At 48.4% G+C, this 17,861-nt stretch overlaps 1 protein-coding gene across 3 annotated transcripts; it reads left to right on the forward strand.

The window, feature by feature from the left end:
- Positions 1-4,887: 4,887 nt before the first annotated feature.
- On the forward strand, positions 4,888-17,349 carry LOC138114693 (G-protein coupled receptor 35-like). Of its 3 annotated transcripts, XM_069024454.1 has the most exons (6): positions 4,888-5,049; positions 7,573-7,646; positions 11,245-11,658; positions 12,363-12,562; positions 13,424-13,557; positions 15,945-17,349. In XM_069024454.1, exon 6 carries the CDS (start codon positions 15,982-15,984, stop codon positions 16,912-16,914), a length of 933 nt encoding a protein of 310 aa, XP_068880555.1. In that variant the 5' UTR covers positions 4,888-5,049; positions 7,573-7,646; positions 11,245-11,658; positions 12,363-12,562; positions 13,424-13,557; positions 15,945-15,981; the 3' UTR covers positions 16,915-17,349. The 3 variants fall into 3 exon arrangements, with proteins under 3 accessions (XP_068880555.1, XP_068880556.1, XP_068880557.1); XM_069024455.1 differs by lacking the exon at positions 13,424-13,557; XM_069024456.1 differs by lacking the exons at positions 4,888-5,049; positions 7,573-7,646; positions 11,245-11,658; positions 12,363-12,562 and having other exon boundaries at positions 13,409-13,557.
- Positions 17,350-17,861: the final 512 nt, after the last annotated feature.

Genomic DNA, 17,861 nt, shown 5'->3' on the forward strand with positions numbered 1-17,861 from the left:
TGGAGAGCTGTCAGGGTGATGCACTGGCGGGGTGTAGGTGGCTGCACGGGGCTGTGTGCTGGGGTGTGTGCAGTGTGTGGGGGTGGAGGGGCTGGCTGGAACAAACCCAGAGTAACCTCCTGCGCTGCTGTTTTAGCTATTTAATGCAACGCCACACAGCAAGTCCTGCAGGGAGGATCTCATGGCCTGTGGTGTTGGCTTGAAGGGGTGAGTGAGACCCTTGCAGTGATTCCCAATGGCCCTGAACAGCAGCCACAGCCACCAATGGCACTGAAGTCAAGCGTGTTGTGGCAAATTATCTTTTCTCTCTTACTAATGATAAGAGAAGTAATAATCCTCCTACAGGACTAATTACAGCCAGAGAAATTGTGTTAATGGAAAGAACTCCCTTTTCCAGCATTTGCAAAGTTACAGTTTACATGAAGAAAGAGGCTTATGTGAATAATTATTATTTTGTACATGGCTCTCTGTGGTCCCATCTGTTCTGATCTCAGTAAATCAGGGTGTAATTAATCACAGAGGATTGACTGTTGCAGGAAAAGGACTGGAAAATTCTGTAGAAGCAAAACTCTGGTTGGTTTTGACTTAAACTTGGGTTATCTGTCACAAAGGATGTGACAGCTCTGCTTCCCACTGCCAGCTCCTCTTGCTGCTCTCAGACATCAGTGTAACTTCCCCAAAGGCTCAGAACTCCGACTGCTTTCTGGGTGTTTCCCTGGCATTGCACTGCATGATCTGTGTGGATTTGGAGGCAGCTCCCTCGTTCTTTGGGATGTGTGTTGGGAAGGTTGGGGTGCTCTCTGGCCTTGTCTATCCTTACTTGCAAAACCCTGGTAGGGGCCAACCAAGCAGGTGCAGGTTCTGGCCACACCTGCAGTGCTCAGCCCCGCTGTGCTGGGTCAGGAATGGTAACACCTACCAGGATGACCATTGCCAGAGCTGCACATGCCTGTCTGCCAGGAACATGCACAATAAAGCCTCCTCACCAGTAATTTACCTTGTCCTGGATTCCTGGACTCCATAGTGCCAATTATTGCACAGGGTTTCTTGCCCTCTGCTCTTTGGGGTTGGCCAGAGAGGGTAATGAAGATATGACTGTGCTGGCAGATCAGCCTAAGTCCTCCAAAAGCCACTCTTCTAACTGCTTGTAATTGAACATTTGATATGTGTGAAGGGTCGTTTGATATTATCTTTTTTTTTTTTTTTTTTTTGCCGTTGTAGTCCCTGCTGATATCTTATCTTTAGTTGCCAAAATAAAATCTATCAGCTAATGACTTTCCTAATGATTGTCTGATTAAATTCCATGGGAGCAATTGCTACTCTTTGCTATAAATGGCAGGCTTAGAACAGGCTTTTCTATGTAGTCCTTCTTATTCTTGTTTTAAGTTTTGGGGCTGTGTTTTTTATTTCTTGAAGATTCTTTTATTAAAAAAGATCTTTATAAATCATCACGTGGTTGTAGGGCTGTAAGACCCTAAGTGTCTCAGAGATGTACTGGCTCTACCAGCCTGGATCACTCTGCTGACACAGGGTTTCAGATCTCTCTGTAAAACGTTGTTCTTGTGGTGTTTATTAGTGCAGACCTGTAGTCTGTGCTCCTCTCCAGCCTTTCAGCTTCCCCAAAAGATAGGGTGCAGTGGAACAGGTGAACACAGCACTGTGGTCCTTATGGAGCCATGAGACCTGAGTGCTCCTCCATGCCAGGGAAGGAGTCTGGGGAGGAATGTGTGTCTCAGGGAACCTGGAAATTAAACATGATGGACATCAAACCTTAAAAGATAATTTAATTTAGCACTGGGGGCAAATAGACACCAAAAAGACAAAGAAAAAGCAAAATAAATTTGTTGCTTGAGATGTTTAAGTCAGTAATGTCTGTCTGAAAGACAACCTGGTACAGAAACAGGGTGTTCCCTGTGCAAAAATCTCCAGGGCAATAAGGGAAGGGCTTTGGCCAGTTGGAGTCACTGGCCTTTTCCCACTCCCTGTGGCTCAGGCAGGTGGGAGCATGGCAGGTAAAACTCCTGAAGCAGAGCTCAAAGGCTACAGAAGAGCTGTGATATGAAAGGGATCCTTAGGATGCCCTGCTGTGAGGAATGTGTCCTAGGAAATTGGTCACTGACACATCTATTCAGAAATGTTGTTGTCTCAAGGGTTAAAAGAGTTAAGTCTTATTTTCTCTTGGAGTTTTTGTTGGGTTTTTTTCTTCTTTTTCTTCTTATGTGCCTGGTTTTTCAGTACAGGAGTGGAAAAATCATGGTTCGGTTCCAAAACAATTTCTGCTCTACCACCAGCCTTCCTCGCACCAGGCCGTCGAACAGCCCCCTCTCTGTCCTCTCCCCAAGTGCCCCAGCAGGACTCCAGTTGCTGTTTAGCCACCAGTCCCTCTCGGCAGTGCCAGCTGGATGTGTTTTGGGATGCAGGAAGTGTCACTGATCCCCTCTCAGGCGCTGGCAGCCCCCAGCCCATGCAGCAAGCCTGCATTTGAGGCAGCCCCAGCAGCAAAGTGCAGGGAGGTTCTGGCATTTACAGCAGTTTGTTGCACTGTTTGCCCTATGCTGAACCACAAAAGAGGCTGTCAAAGAAGAAGGTAAATAATAAGCTGTGGAAACAAAGAAAAAGCTTAATGACTTCTTCTCGAGCTCTTTTTTCCAGGCCTATTAAGGCTCCTGGGATGTGCTAATAGCCAGAGAGGTCCCTGTGCTCTGCATGTTACAGACATTTCCAGATTTTTTTTTTTTCCAGAACTGGGCAAGGGCAAATACAGGGGGAGTCTCTCAGCCATCAGATGCTGCTGGTGCACATTCAGCTGCCCTGCTGCCACAGCCATGGGTGCCCTGGTGCCCTGAGAGCAGCACAGCACTGGCTCCTGGCAGGACAGTGCTTGGAGCTCAGGAGGCACTGTCTGTGGAGTGACTCCCTAAAATACCTCCCTGCTGCCAGTTACACAAGGCCATTTAGTAGGTTCCCAGACTACCCACTCACCTCTTTGCACTCCTGGCTGCAAAACCCGGGTGAACCTGGTGTCAGCTGCCCCTGTCCCCTTTGAAGGGTGCACAAGTGCCACAGCAAAGGTTATGGGGTAGGTGATGAACAACCAGGGTGTCCTGGGGCACTCAGCTATGCACAGCCAGACCCCAAGAATAATTCTGGACCTGCTGTTTAACTTTGTTATGTCCAGCTGCAAGTATTTAAAACGTCCTCCAGCAGGTCTGTGTAAATGATATCCCAGGTCCCTGCTGCACCGTGGGTCCTGATGTCACCAGAGCAGCCTGAATTTGAGATGTCACACTCGCTGCTCTCAGAAATAACCAGCTCAAATGGTTGAAATAGAAGCCTGAATTACACTACAGCTTGGTGTTATCCACACCTGATTCTTGTGGTATTGAGGGGCCGTCTGCCAGACAGACCTTAACACCACAAATGAGCCTGTTTCCTCTCTTTGGCTGCATTAAAAATAATTTGAGCATCAGTTTCCCCAGCCAAATTTAACACTGGTGTCAGCAAGGCACTTTAACTGAAGGTACCAGAGCTGAGCTTCAGCAGGAACACTGCCCAGCAAATACACCAGCACTGCTCACAGGGAGGGCTGCTTGTGCTGTGTTTTGGCTTACCATGCCAATGCCGGTGTCTTCAGAACTGGCAATTTTAAACCCCAAGTTGTTTCAGGCAGGAATTACTTTTACTATGTAGGTGTAGCACCTAAAAGCAGCCTGGATCAGGTTTAGGACTTCAGGTGCTCCTGCACTGGAACAGGATCCTGTGTCCCTTCCAGGGATGGGAGGAATCTTTCCCTAGAGAGGGGCTTGAGGTCGTGAGAGCTGCAAGTGCTCAAATGTCAAAAGGAAATATCACTGTCACGAGGATCTGCCCACACAATGTGGGGCTAATCTGAATTTTGGAGTGGGTACAAGTTCTTGCACTTACAGACTGTCTTATCTGGAAATGATGATACAAAGGTAAAAAATGACCTTTAGACACCTAGTTCAGACACCATCTTCCCCTGACTATAACCTTCTGCTTACCTCAGGTGTTACAGCATCCAGCAGGGTGATAAGAAAAATACTGTTAAGTCCTGGCAGAGCTACTGCAAATTGGCTGCAAGCAAAATAGAGATTGATCACTGTTTAGAGGAAAAGTAACACAGTGATCTGCAATCAAGAAAGCAAATCAAGCAGAGATTTCCTGTGACAAAAGGTTTACAGTGAAATTAGTGTAACTTAATGGAAGAGAAAGGAGGAACCATGATTGCTTTCATTAAATACATAAGCAAGATGAGCAAATAATTTCTTCCTTGCTCCCTGCTTCTTTCCCTGAGAGGACAGGGTTTTGCTTGGATTTACTGATCCTGGGTATTTCTATTTGAGGATCTATGTCTGTCTGGCTGATAAATTGTCACTCTGGGTTTATGTTCGTGTGAGAGGGACCAGAATGCAGCTGTGGGGCAGCAGCTCACAGAGGTGTGGGTGCGAGGAAGGCTTGGGGCAGGGTGGGTGCTGGAGGTGCCTGGCCCAGCTCCCCATCCTGCTGTGCCCAGAGCCCCCCTTTATCCTCACCCCAGTTTATGCACTGCTCCAGCCCCTCAACACAGGGGAAGGAAGGAAATTCCCTCTGTGTGGCTGGTGGTGATCTCCCTGAACACACACAGGTTCACTGGGCTGAGGTGGGCAGGTGTGTGCTCACAGCCATCCAGGATCAATGTCCTCCTTCCTGTGGGATGAAGGATTATGGGCATATTAATAGGAACTGTGTTTAGGCACCCCAGAACTTCAATAAACCGAGAGACTGTCACCTTGTAGCAAACTGGGAAATTGCTTTAAAATTTAATGGAAGTAAGTTACGGAGGGTTACTTCCTGTGCCTGCAAGTTTTTAAACCAAGGGATCTAGGAGGCAAAAAATAAACATCACATCTCATTTGTCTTATACCTTCTGGTAATACCAGCGGAAGAGGCTGATTTTTCCTTGACCTTTACTTCAGGGAGGAAAGGAGAACTACCAGATGAGAGGTTTCATCTGTGTGTGGGACACACCATCCTGTGCTCAAGGCCATGGTGAGTAGAGTGACTGACATCTCAGTCGAAATGCCAAAAAGATACTGATGCAGTGAAAGAAATAATGCATATTTTAGGGGCTGTTGGGATGAAGCAATAGCCTGAAGTTGCATCAGCAACTTAGAGCAGCACACGTGTCCCCAGAAGTTCCTGCTCAGCGTGACCCAAGGGGTCACAGCCTGCTCTCTGTAAGGTATTGCATTAGAGGGTGAGTTTGGACAGTGCATTTCAGGCAGCACCAGCAGCAGATTTGCTCAGAAGCCTCATGTTTCAGGTGGGGATTTCTCAGGGCCTGCTCTGTGTGCAGCAGCAGTGACAGGGATAGCAGATGGAGACTCCCAGGAAGTAACCCCAAAATATCCTCTCTCAGATGGGTAGCACTGGTGTGCTGGGACAGGGGCACAGTGCTTCCACCCACCTCAGGGCTCTGGAAGCAACTGGACAAGTTGATCACATCACTGTGCTTCAGTGTTCTGCTGGATAAGCAGGTCAGGAGATACCTGTGTTGCTTCTTAAGGACCAACCTCCCACAGGAGGTCTTCTCTTCTCCAGAAGAACCAATACTGCAATAAATGAGTATTTTAAAGCATTGAAAGTATTTCATCCATTAAAGCTAGGGAAAGGTAAAGGGCAGGGACCCAAATAAGGGTAAATGGGCAACTGTCACTACTGCAGCCACAAAACTTGGGCAGGTCTAGATATCACTGTCTAGCACCAAGGGAAGCCCTGCCCTAAACAGGCATGAGGAGGTGCATGGTTGTTTATGTGCAGGCTCAGGGCCGCATCAGTGACATCTGGAATATGCACTGCGGTCAGATATTTGCACAAAGGAGCTGGGGAGAAATTTGCTGCTTTTCTGAGTAAGAAGCTGTGATGAAAGGCTGTCACACCGGAGAAAAGTAATGGAGCAAAGCAGACACAGACCCAGCCACCAAATGAACTTTGCAGTTAAATGGGATCCAGCACAACTTTATGGTGTTCTTGTTTTTCCCTCCTCATGTGCTCTCTGATGCCCTGAGCTCACTGTCCTGCACAGCCCCTGCTTGCTCAGTGCTGGGAAGGGGAGCAGCCACCACCACCACATGGGGTCTTTTTTGGCCAATTTTCCCACCCAGTTTTGGTTTTTATTTTCCTAGACAACAGGGAGGTCTGGCAGTGGGAGGCCCATGGAAAGCCTGTGTTTGCTGGCAGAACTGTCAATGTTGTCAAGGTTCTGGGCAAAAGGCTGTCTATGGCACGAGGCCAGGGGGTTGTAAGTGTTGTGCTGTGTCAATTTCTTACCACTGATGAGTGGTTGGATAACAGAGTGATTAAGTAGGAATGAAAATGCCTCGGTGTAAATCAGTGGCTCTCTGTGGGTGCACAGCTTTACATGTGTTTTAACTGTGACATGCCGAAAGCCAAGATGTCCAAGCTCAAAATTAAATTCCGGTGTCTGAGGCTGGAGCTGACCTTACCAAACCACTTTTTCCCTGCTTCATGTCTGTGCAAGTGAGAAAAATGCACATCTCACAGATGTGTTTTTCAGCCAAGTTCACGTTCCTTGCTCTTGTGTTTTATACTCTGAGCACAGTGTGTCAGCACAGCCCTGCAAAGGGGAAAAGGTTAACATTTATAGATATGCTTATATGCTTCCCTGGCCTGAAAAGCAAAGCAAACATGACCAACTTACTGTTTTACTCTACAAGGCAGCCCTGCAATGGTTACCAAGCAATCCCATCACTGACATATTACATTTTCTATGGCTGCACAGACCAGATCCAGCAGGATCAAGGTGGTGTCATTTGCTTTAAGTGCTGCTATTCCAATAGCACAATGTCATGATGTTAATGCTCAGTAGCAAGCACAGGAAGGCAAAACCCATTTGTCATCATTAGCTGGTTGCCCTCTGTCCCCAGTGCTTTGGAGCTATTGACAGATCTCGTGTATCTCTGGTAGGGAACAAGTATTTAGCCACTTAATCCTTGGTGAGACATCGATCTTCACTGGAACTGGGACAGGTGCTTGCAGTGCTCGTGTGGTGTAGTGTTCATGCAGGAGAGGTAAAGCTTGTGCCCAAGTCCTTCAGGGACCCTCCACTAAACACTCTGTTCCAGGTTTCCACCTCCCCTTGGCTGCTGAGGAGCCCAGCCCAAGCCCTGCCAGGCAGCAGTGCAAGCTGTGTGCAAGCAGTGCCACGTGCTATGCTGTGACACAGATGCTTTATCAGCCATCATCACCGTATCTCTCACCAGCCTGCCACACTGAATTTTGCTTGTTCATGCTGTTCTGTGGCCTTTCTTTGTGTGGCCCATCTCTCCAGCAGAAAAAAAAAGGGTGGGTTTCAGTAAAAGGGTGGGTTGCAGTAATGAAGAAGAAATCAAAATGTAATTCCTTGGCATGATTATTCTCTGCAAAACCTCCCTTTCTAGTCAGTTATCTCATTTGCCTTCTGGAAATACTGAATCAAAGGGTGAATGAGCTATTCCTAAATTTCTATTTATTAAAGTTATTATTAAAATGTATTTCTAAATTTGCTTTCAGTTTCAGGAAATGGAAGTAAGTCTGGTGTAACAACATCTTTTTGGTACAGATTCATCATCACCTTTCCAAATGAGGTGAGACAGATTTGAATCTAATTTATCACCTCTCCTTTGCCAGGTTATTTCTAGTTCTTAAATGATGGGATAGTTTTCTTTCTGAAAAGTGGATGTTTATGGAGCACTCTTCCTCCTGTACCTCTGCAGACCCTCTGTTGATTTTCCTGCCTCCTGCAGCAAAATTTTTCCCAGTTTAGTAATGTATTTGGTCTGGGTGGCAGGGTATGTTCATAAAGGCAGGAACACTTAAGGCCGTGGGACCCTGAGGGGTGGCTGAAGATGAGAAAATGGCCCTGCATCATCAGCTCTGGGCTCTTTCCCTGTGCCATGGTGTGTGCCTGTGGTGCTCCAGGTCTGCTCACCCCATGAGCAGTGCTGTGCTGGAGCCACCAGCCACCTCAGCACCCAGGAAGGCTGGGGGTGTGCTGGCAGCCACCCCCTGCTCTGGGGACAAGGGGACAGCAGCAGTGGTGCCAGGCCCCCCCTTTGCAGGGCTGGATGCAGAGGCAAGGGCTGGGGGTGTGTCCTGTAGAAAATGCCCCCACATGGGGCAATGGAGACATTTCGGAAGGGGAAAAACCTCTGAGTTAAGCTGCTCGTTCTCATCCACACTTACTAAAACCAAAATGCAATGGGGTTTAGAAGACAAGTGGAAAAATGAGCAGGAGGAAGAAGGGTGATGAGTCCAGTGAGTTTTAGGAACACTTTTATTTCAGGAAACCAGTATATACACATTTCAGCCTAATCTATGCTAGTAATGCTTAGAAGCATGTCCTAGAGGCAAAGCCCAAAGGTATAAGCAAAAGCCTCTAACACTCGTACGTACTACACTGCAGGAGTGATGCTCCTCCCAGGCTGAAAGTGCCTCTGATCAAATGCAGAAATGGGGAGGATAACTACAGGCAAATTACAGACTTCTGGTGAAAGCCAAGGATAAATTGATTTGCTTTCCTGGGATTAGACAAGGTCAGAGCATGGGTTACAATTACCAGACCTACTTCCACTCTCCTCTGTTGCTTCCCATTAGCAAACCTTTTTTTTTTTTTTTGAGTGTCTTGTGGTTGAGGGAAAGTGATGAAAAAAAATCTCGTGGAGCTCTTGAAACATTAGTTACCTCCACTCAAGCACAGGGCACCCAGAAACAAAATTATTCTTAGAGAGGGAGAGAGAGAAAGCAAAAGGGAGTTTTTCATCTCAGGAAATCAGTGATGTGAGTTTATAGCATCAATGTAATGAGGCTGGATAGGCTGGAGGGCAGCCTGAAGAGCACTAAGGATTTGGTCCAGTATGTGCTGGTCATACATAAAATTCACTCCAAAGAGAGGCACCTGTGGGATGTATTTGTACAGCATTGTACGAGTGGGATACTGCTGTAGCCCACCCTGAATAAAGCATGGCTGGCTCTACAAACACTGCCATCCTTAGCCCATCTCTGTTTTCCTCCTTCTTGGACATATGAACGTAAACAGTAAATAAATTAAGCTTTGAATCTGGAATATTAATGAAGGTGAAGTCCTTCCAAACCCAAAGGATTGCATAACAAAGTGACCTTTCAAACTGATTATGTAGGAAGGAGATGTTCATGATTGAGGGAGGGGAAGAGGAAAAAAACCCAAACCAAGTTTAAGAGTGTTTTTGCCTTGCTGTCATGGAAAAGGTGGTACCTTCAAAGATTGCCCAGGCTGGCTTGTGAAGGTTTACAGCATCCCATGAAGGCGTTGCCCCTGTTTCACACCACAACCAAACCCACTTTGTTTAGTCCTACTTAGTGTACCGTATTTTAGCAAAACACAAACAGATGTAATCTGGATCAGTTTAGCATCTTCCAGCACTGAGATTTGGTAGAAGACAGATGAAAAATGCCAGGTGCTCAGGAAGACCCAGCACGAGCAGCCTGCTCCTGTCTTCCATGAGGGAATGAATCCTTCTGTCCAGGCTACACACTGCTGCAGGCTGGTGCCACTGTCACAGACTGACCTTCCCCCAGTGCTGCTTGACTGCCACCATCCCAGAGGTCCTCTACTGACATGTCTTTGTGTCCCCTGGCCCCTTCCAGTGGTGGAGCTTGTCAGTCTGGACAGTATGACCAGCCTGTATCCATCCCTGTCCCACATCCATGGTCTTCTCCCCCAGCCACCTCAATCTCCTGGTTCACACCCCTCTTTGGGGCTCTTTCCTAGGTCACCACCTCCAGATCAGCTGTTCTAACCTGCCCCTCCCCTTCTCTGCCATGGAGCACTGCTCCTTCCCTCCTCTCTCCTCCACAGGTTGAGTTCCATCTCCTTCTGGCACTGGCACTTTTTAGTCCCCACCACCAACTGCAGCTCCTGCAGATCATGGTGGCACAAAGCAATTTTCCACTGCTGCTCATCTCCTCACCTTTTACAGCCAGGTCTGCATGTGAGCTGACACTCATGGTGTGCTCTTCCCTTTGGCACTGCTGTCTTCCTCAAATGTCACCCACCCTTCAGGAAAGGCAGGAAAGAGCATCCAGAGAACTGCAAGACAGTCAGTCCCTACGATTCCTGCAGCTGAGGAGGAATGACTCCATACATCTGTACAGCCTGGGGCTGACCCGCTGCAAAAGCAGCTTGGCAGAGAAGAACCTGGGCTCCAGGAGGAAATGAAACTGATTGTGAGCCAGCAGTGTGCCATGGAAGCAGAGGCATCTGGGGCTGCTTGAGAAATGAGCACCGCCAGCAGCTCAAGGGAGGTGTACTCTGCCTCTCTGCCTAGCCCTGGTGGGACTATCTCAGTCTATCACTTTCACTGGGTCCAATGCTGGCCCTCAGTACAAAAAAGACATGGACTTATTGGGCCAGGTCTAGGGAAGAGCCACAAAGATGATTAAGGGACTGGAATATCTCCTGTATGAGGAGAAACGGAAAGAGCTGAGACTCTTCAGCCTGGAGAAGAGAAGTCTCTCAAGGATCTGATCCATGTGTATAAACACCCAATGGCAGAGAGTAAACTTTTTTTAATGTTTAAACAGACTTTCCTATATTTCAGCTTGTGCCTTTTGCCTCCTGCCTTCTCCCTGACACTGCTGAGAGGGCAAGAGGCAAAAGGCACAAACTGAAATACAGGTAAGTCTGTTTAGACTTAAAAAAAGTTTAGTCTCAGAATGATCAAGCACTAGAACAGGTTGCCCAGGGAATGTGTGGAGATATCCTTCAAACTATTCAAAAACAAACTGGACATGGCCTCAGACAATGGCTCTGAGCAAAGGGTTGGTGGAAACCTCAAGAGGTTCCTTCAAGCCTCAGTGATTGTGAACAAGGCCATCACCGTGGGCTCTAACTCAAAAATAACCCACAGCCTCTCTGGCAAATGCAGCTGCAGTTATCACAGGCAAACAGCTCTGACCACCTTTGCTTTGTGGCTCTCTTCACACAGGTCTTTCCTGCCCCTGAACACCTGCAGTGACTCTCCTGTCCCTCTTTGACACTGTGACCCGAAGAGCCACTGCAGCATTTCATGTCACCATGCTTCCCTGCCCTCTTCCTCCACAGCACCTTACAAATGCTAGATGCTATCTGAGGGTCTTATCAGCATGTGGTTCAGAGATATTTGACCTGGCTCCTGCCTTACACACTGATTTTTCCTCCCGTGACAGGCACACCCAGGACTTTGGATGCCTGTTTGCCTCCTGAGGGCTGTGATCAGCACGCACATCTCTGTGGGTACAGGATGGCTGCAAGCTGCATAAGCCTTGTGGTGGAGCAGAGCGAGTGGGTCTTATCTTCAGGATCCTGTGCCTGGTCCTCTCCCCTGCACAGCCTCGTTTGACAGCTGTGCTGCAGCGCTTCCTTTGCTTGGTGCCACCTGGTGCCTCTTGAGCCAGGGACACGCGGGCCATGCTGGCATCCTGCCATCCTTCACTCACCATGCCAGTGCCTGAGAGCCTGAGCTCGAGCCAGCTTCTCTTCTCTCACAGCTCCCATAGCCAGGAGAGCACCCATCGTGCTAACTGAAGAGCAGCCAACCACCACGTGCATCACTGCAACAAAGCAGTGCAACAGCTGCCCAGGTACAGAGGCTGAGCGTGCAGCGAGGCAGTCCCCACTAGCTATAGAGCACGCTGATTACTGACACCAATTCAACAGCCCATCACTGAGCCCTCTGGGGCTTACAGCTCTGTCTGCCCCCTCCAGTTCCATCAATGCAGACTTTAACAAGTGAAGCTCTTTGCCACCCATGTGAGATGCCAAGGCCTTGGTTTAGTTGCCAGCTGAAGCTCTCCGATGGTTTGGCTGTACCTGTGCTCAAAGAGGAGTCCAGGCCCCAGCATGCTGGCCCCAGCATGACCCTCTCCTGCTCCATCCATGCCCCAGGCACAAAACTCAACCCAAGGGACCATTTGAGTGCAGCATTTGAGGAGGGTTGGGGAGGCTTTCTGCAGCCTAGAGAGAGCCTACACGACTTGCCAGGCTGCTCCATGTGCCCACCTCCATGCCCAGAGCTGTGCAAGCACAACTCAACACTCAGGAATACCTCTAGCTGCATGGGGCAATCCAGACCAGATATTGCACCTTCCTGGCTTTACTTAGCTTAGACTTCAGCACAGCATTTCAAATCCCCCGTTGCTGAACATCACAGTTAGCCATAGAACACACCCTTTTAGAATGTGCCAAGTGGTGAGGCACTAGAGCTCACATAAAGTATTGCCACCGTTGATTTGGCCAGGAGATTGGCATTCAAAGCCTAACTGATGTGAAATCTGCTCTTACGCAGGAGGAGGAGGTGCTATGGAAACCCTCAAGTACCAGGGAGCTGTTGGTGCCAGGCACCTGCCTTGCAGAGGCAGCCTGTGCCCGTCCTCCAGCCCCACCGACCGGCCCCGCTCATCTTGCCCAGGCTGTGTGGCTGCACAGACCCTGCGTGCCCTGCCTTGGGTGGCACCTGCTGCTGACTTTGTCACATTAAATCTGCAGGTAACATCACTTTGTTCCCTCCTCTCTTGCTGGCTGTGAACTGCGGATCAGGGTCCTGCTGTGCTTGGGGGGAGGCAGAGGAGGCTTTGAGTGTGATTTCTGCAGGGCAGTGAGGTCCCTGCAATGCAGGAGTCCACGGAGTGGGTTGTGATCTCTGACCCTTTCAATTTCTGTTCTTAAGCCAAGGTATTCTCTGGGTACTTTATCTGGAATATCACAACAGCTGAGAACTGGAAGTTAATTCATCCCAACATGGGAAATGAGTGATTCTAAGAGATTTTTTTTGCCTAAGAGATCCCCTTCCAGCATCTATCAAAGCAGATCACGGTTAAGGTCACCACATTAAAGTTTTCAAGAGATGCAGTGATAGATGAGCCTGAAAGAACATAAGTTTTTAAAAAGAGAAAAAAGCACTGTGCCTTAGATCCCTGCATTTGAGAGAGGTGTGAACAACAGCAGCAAAGTTGGGGCAGGCAGTTTGCAGATTTCTTTATGCTATTTGGAAACAGAGAGGAAAAGCTCCTCACTTCAGTACCATGGCAGGGCCCTCCCCTGGGTCTCCTCTGCCACGGGGGCAGTTTGCCTGCTCATTCTTTCTGGCCATGCACCTGCCCAGGGCCTGCCAGCAGTGCTGTGGGTACATTAACACCTCTGGGAAGTATTGCCCTGTCCAGGTCTATTCTCATACCTGTGCTGCATCTTCATTAAATATTTGCTGAGAGCCACCCATTCCATTTATAGGAATGTTGGTGACAATCAGGGCTGTTGCCATGGAGGTGGCAGGTGTGAGGGCAGTTGATGCAGAAGATGTTGTGCTGTACTCAACTTCACCCCCATTTTCCTTGCTCTGCCTCTGCTCAGTTCCAGGTTCCTTCCCTCGCCCACCATGGCTCCCATGCTGTCCTTAGCCATTTCACCCACCATATTCACCCTTCAGCCCTTGGTGCCTGCTCACTTTTGAGCTCCCCCCAGAAGGAAAGAAGAGGATTTTACATGTAAGACTCTCTCTTCAGCACAGCTGCTTTCCCACTGGAAAAGCACTGGATGCAACCACCACAGTGCTGCTGCAACATCCACTGCACCTTCAGCCTCTGCCTTCCATCTCTTCCTCCAGCCTCTCTGTTTGGGGTCTGGCAGAAGCCTCCTGCTTCTTGAGCTGCTGGAGGAAACCAGCCCTGGTCTTCCTCCCCACATGGTCACCAGCTTCTGTGCTGGGGGACAGCTGCTGACCAGCTCTCCCCAGCCTATGGTGGGGAAAGCAGGACACCCTGCACAGTACTGGTGACCTTGTCTGTTGAGCCCCAGCCTATTCCTGGTCTTCTAGCAGCAAGTTTCACAGCTGTCTCCATCCTTTTGTCACAGCTGTAAGTTGCTGCCTAGCCCCTCTGATGCTGCAGGCATTTCATCTACCCCAAATAAGCATTTCCAGGAGCCACAGGATATGCTGGCTTGTCAAGCTGCATCTCTTTAAAGATTTTTTTTTGTTCAGTCATCCCCTATCAGTGCTTTTGGCCTGCTTTAAACCCTCTACTTGTTTCCTCCATCCTTCTCCCAGCTTCTGGACTGCCTTGTGTCCTGGAGCACTTGTGAGCCCTGCTGCTGGGAACTGCATTGGGCCAGGTTGCCAGGTCTCCAGCTCCAAAGGCAGCACTGGCCAGAGCCCTCTCATGCTGCAGAGCCCAGCAGTGTGGTTTGCCTGTGTTGTTCCTCTGCAGAGGTTGCTGCTGGCATTGCAGACCAGCATTGCTGCTGGCATTTCATCCCAGGGCAGCAGAAAGAAACCTGGGCACCAGTGCAGCTGTCACACTTCTGCCTCATGCAGTTCGTGACCATAACCAGTGACAGCTCCTTGCTGCTACTTACCGTAGTTCAGAGAGGTTTTCCACAGGGGAAGAGTGTCCCCTTCCTCCCAGGGTACAGGCAGTGAGCAGCAAGCCTCTGCTGAGAAACCCAGACCTCAGCATACAAGAACTGGAGAGAGATCTGTACAGCAGTCACATTAGTGTCTGCTATTGCTCAAGACACTTACATATCCCCCCACCAAGTGAGTTATTTGTGTGTTTTTCAGTCACTTCAGAACTGAATTCTGATTTGCAGGCAGTGCCCTCACCAACTGGCCACAAGGTCTGCATTGCTGGTGGAGGCAAGTAACTGCTTAACCAGGCAGACATGGTGTCCCTTCCCACATCTCTGAAAGCTGTGGGATTTCACCAGATCCCTCCCCACTTCACTCTCCTGTTAGAGTGGTAAAAAACTTATTTTACATTGAAAGGTTATTTTTTTTTTCTGAAGTGTATCCAAATGCAAGTAGAAATCCAGTGACAGATACTCAGAATCACCAGTTCAGAGAATTGTTCCATGGGCATGTCACATGAAGCCACTTTGCACAGGATGGGGTCATGATTTTTATCAGCCCATGAGTTCACACTCTTCACACAACTAATACTCTTGCAAAACATCTTGCAGCCAGTGTGACAGAGGCTCAATAGCTACTACCTACCTATACCATGGATTTCTGAGGGTGGCTGGATGCCTGCCTGAAGCAGGAGCCATCCAACACAGCCCTGAACAGCGAGCTCCTTGTTCTGCAGTGGTGTTCCCTCTTTCACATGTGTCTTTCTGCTTTGCATCTGCAGACTCATACTCTCTCCTGGAAATGGGCTTAAAATCAGGTTAATCCTTCCATCTCCCATTCCCCTCCTGGTGAGGTGGAGAGCAGCATACCTCACTCTCCCTCACGATTCCTAGCATGCTTTTGGGAAAGCAGGAACACAGATTCAGCTGTTTTTCTCAGCTTGGAGAAGGAGCCCCAGGTTCACAAGGTGGTCCAAAGGCTCAGAAACCTTCCCAGTTAGAGCCAGAGCATGTCTATCAATTGACATCTGCTGTGCACTCCCAGCCCTTCACCCCCAATCTGAATCCAAAGCCAGCAGAACTGACAGAAGAGCTTTTGCTCATAGGTTGTGCTGGGCTTTAGTTTTGGTTGGTGCAATCCCTGCCTAGCTTAACACCAAGCTAAGGGTAATTTTACTTCATCTGCACAGCCTGGCTTAAGGAATTAGTGTTCCCATTGTTGCAGGATGTGCACACTACCTATGGGGGCTCTTCTAAGTGCTATGTTGCCTCCTGCCTCACACACTTCAAGATTTCCCTGTTTCATAAAGGCTGTCTGCCATGTCCTACTGGAAGTGTACCCTGAGATACTCATAAACTGAGTGAACATGAACAGAGCTTGACAAAGGATGCCAAAGGATGGCACAGGCTGACTGAGAAAGACAGCTCTGTACAGCTCAAATTCACATTTTTAACAAAGGACATATGTACTTATATGTGCTTTTTTTACAGCTACTAAGAGGTCTTACCATGTTTTTTCCCATTTCAGGTCTCAGAACATCTTACAACATCTGTAACTCAGGACAATGAATGTGTCCAACAACTGCAGCACCACAAATCTAGAACTGCATCACCATGTTCGCCTCACTGAATTTGCTCTTTATAGCCTCATTTTCTTTTTTGGAGCACTGTTTAATATCCTTGCCTTCTGGGTGTTTTTCTGCAAGATGAAGAAGTGGACAGAAACCAGGGTGTATGTAATCAATTTAGTCATTGCAGATTTCTCTGTCATCTGCACCTTGCCTTCCATGATTTATCTGCTCTGGAGTAAGTCAGCCCGAGGGGAGCTCTGCCAGTTTATAGAGACAATGTATTTTATCAACATGTTAGTGAGCATCTACATCATTTCATTTATCTCCATTGATCGATACATTGCCATAAAGCACCCCTTGAAATCCAGGACCTTCAGGTCCCCATCAAAGGCTGCCCTCCTCTGTGGGCTTCTGTGGGTCTTGGTGATAATCAGTGCCACCGTCCAGCTCTGGCAGAGACACGCAGCTCTCTGCTTCCAGACCTACACCCCCATGCCTGCTGCTCTTGGCCTGCTGGCCATTTTCTTCGTTTTCACTCTCCCATTAGCAATCTTGACCTTTTGCTCCACAGAAGTCATCAGGAACCTCAAGAAACATCTGAACAAGAATTCACCGGAGGAGAAATCAATCCAGAAAGCCGTACACATTATTTATGCAAATCTGATTGTATTTCTAATATGTTTCCTGCCAGCCTACCTTGGGGTACTTGCCAGGTTCATCATGGAGAGCTTTGGAGCTACCTGTTTCCTGCTCTGTGTCGTGAAGAACTTCTCCTCCGTGATGAGGTGCGTTGCCACGTCCAACTGCTGCCTCGATAGTGTCTGCTACTACTTTGTCACCAGGGAGTTCCATGAAGCCTTTCTACTGCCCAAACCCAGCACTCAAAAAACAGATGCAACCCAGCCCTTGCAGATACAGACTTGCTAAGGAAAAAGGGGAACAAAATCCCCCTAACCCACACCTCCCCACATGTGCAACATGAAGAGGAAGTACTTCAGCTTCAGGGCTGCTGGGATAACTATTGCTCTTTTTCTCTAGCAAGCTCTTTGTTAGGTTTAGCGTTACTAAGTCAACTACAATTTCTACTCTATGTTTCTGTTAAAAAAATAGGTCACAGAGATGTATAAAAGTGTGTATGTAATCACTAGCTGTTAACATGCCTCCATTCCACCCTCCAGCACCTACTTGTTACTCTTACAGGAAGACAGGTGAGCCACGTACCTCTTGTTCTAGTTCATTCTGCAGCTAAAATCTATTGATCCTTCTCACCAATATGTACAAATGCATATACCATCTTTTACCTCATTAAGTATTTCAGGCTGTTTGCATTATTAAAATACTTCAGCTTATATTTATCCTATTCCTTTGGCTGGCTGGGTTGGGTGGGTGTTCATGTGGTTCTGGCATAGTACTAAGTACATGTCCCTACAAAACAGCCTGTGCTGTTCTGACCTCCTTCCCCTTCAACTCAACAGGTCAGATAGGTGTGAAGGAACACTTTTGGGATGAAAGCAACACTTGTCCAATGCCATAAAGGCACAAAGTCCAGATTTCAGAGCTGGGTCCTCTGCCAGCTCCCCTCCAGCTGCACTGCTGAGCCCTGGCACAGAGACACCTCCTCAGGGCAGCCGTCCCTGTTCCTCCCACCCACAGGAAGGCCCTTTTACTGCTGCCTCGGCATTTGCCACCCTTGTACTGCTCTTCCCTGGTTTTGTGTTGTGGCATCAGGCCAGCCCCCAGGTTCACCACAGCCCAGGCTCAGAGTATCATCCCCCAGCTGAACCCAGCTGGGGCTGGGTTTCCACAGCCTGCCCACACTGACACCCTATCATTTCCTTTAGGCAAGTGTATTTTTCCATGAGCCAGCAACCTAA

Source organism: Aphelocoma coerulescens, chromosome 9, assembly GCF_041296385.1.
Source record: "Aphelocoma coerulescens isolate FSJ_1873_10779 chromosome 9, UR_Acoe_1.0, whole genome shotgun sequence".
NCBI lineage: Eukaryota > Metazoa > Chordata > Aves > Passeriformes > Corvidae > Aphelocoma > Aphelocoma coerulescens.

Coding starts and splice junctions, on each gene's coding strand:
- LOC138114693 (XM_069024454.1), top strand. CDS start 15,982: ATGAATGTGTCCAACAACTGCAGCACCACAAATCTAGAACTGCATCAC.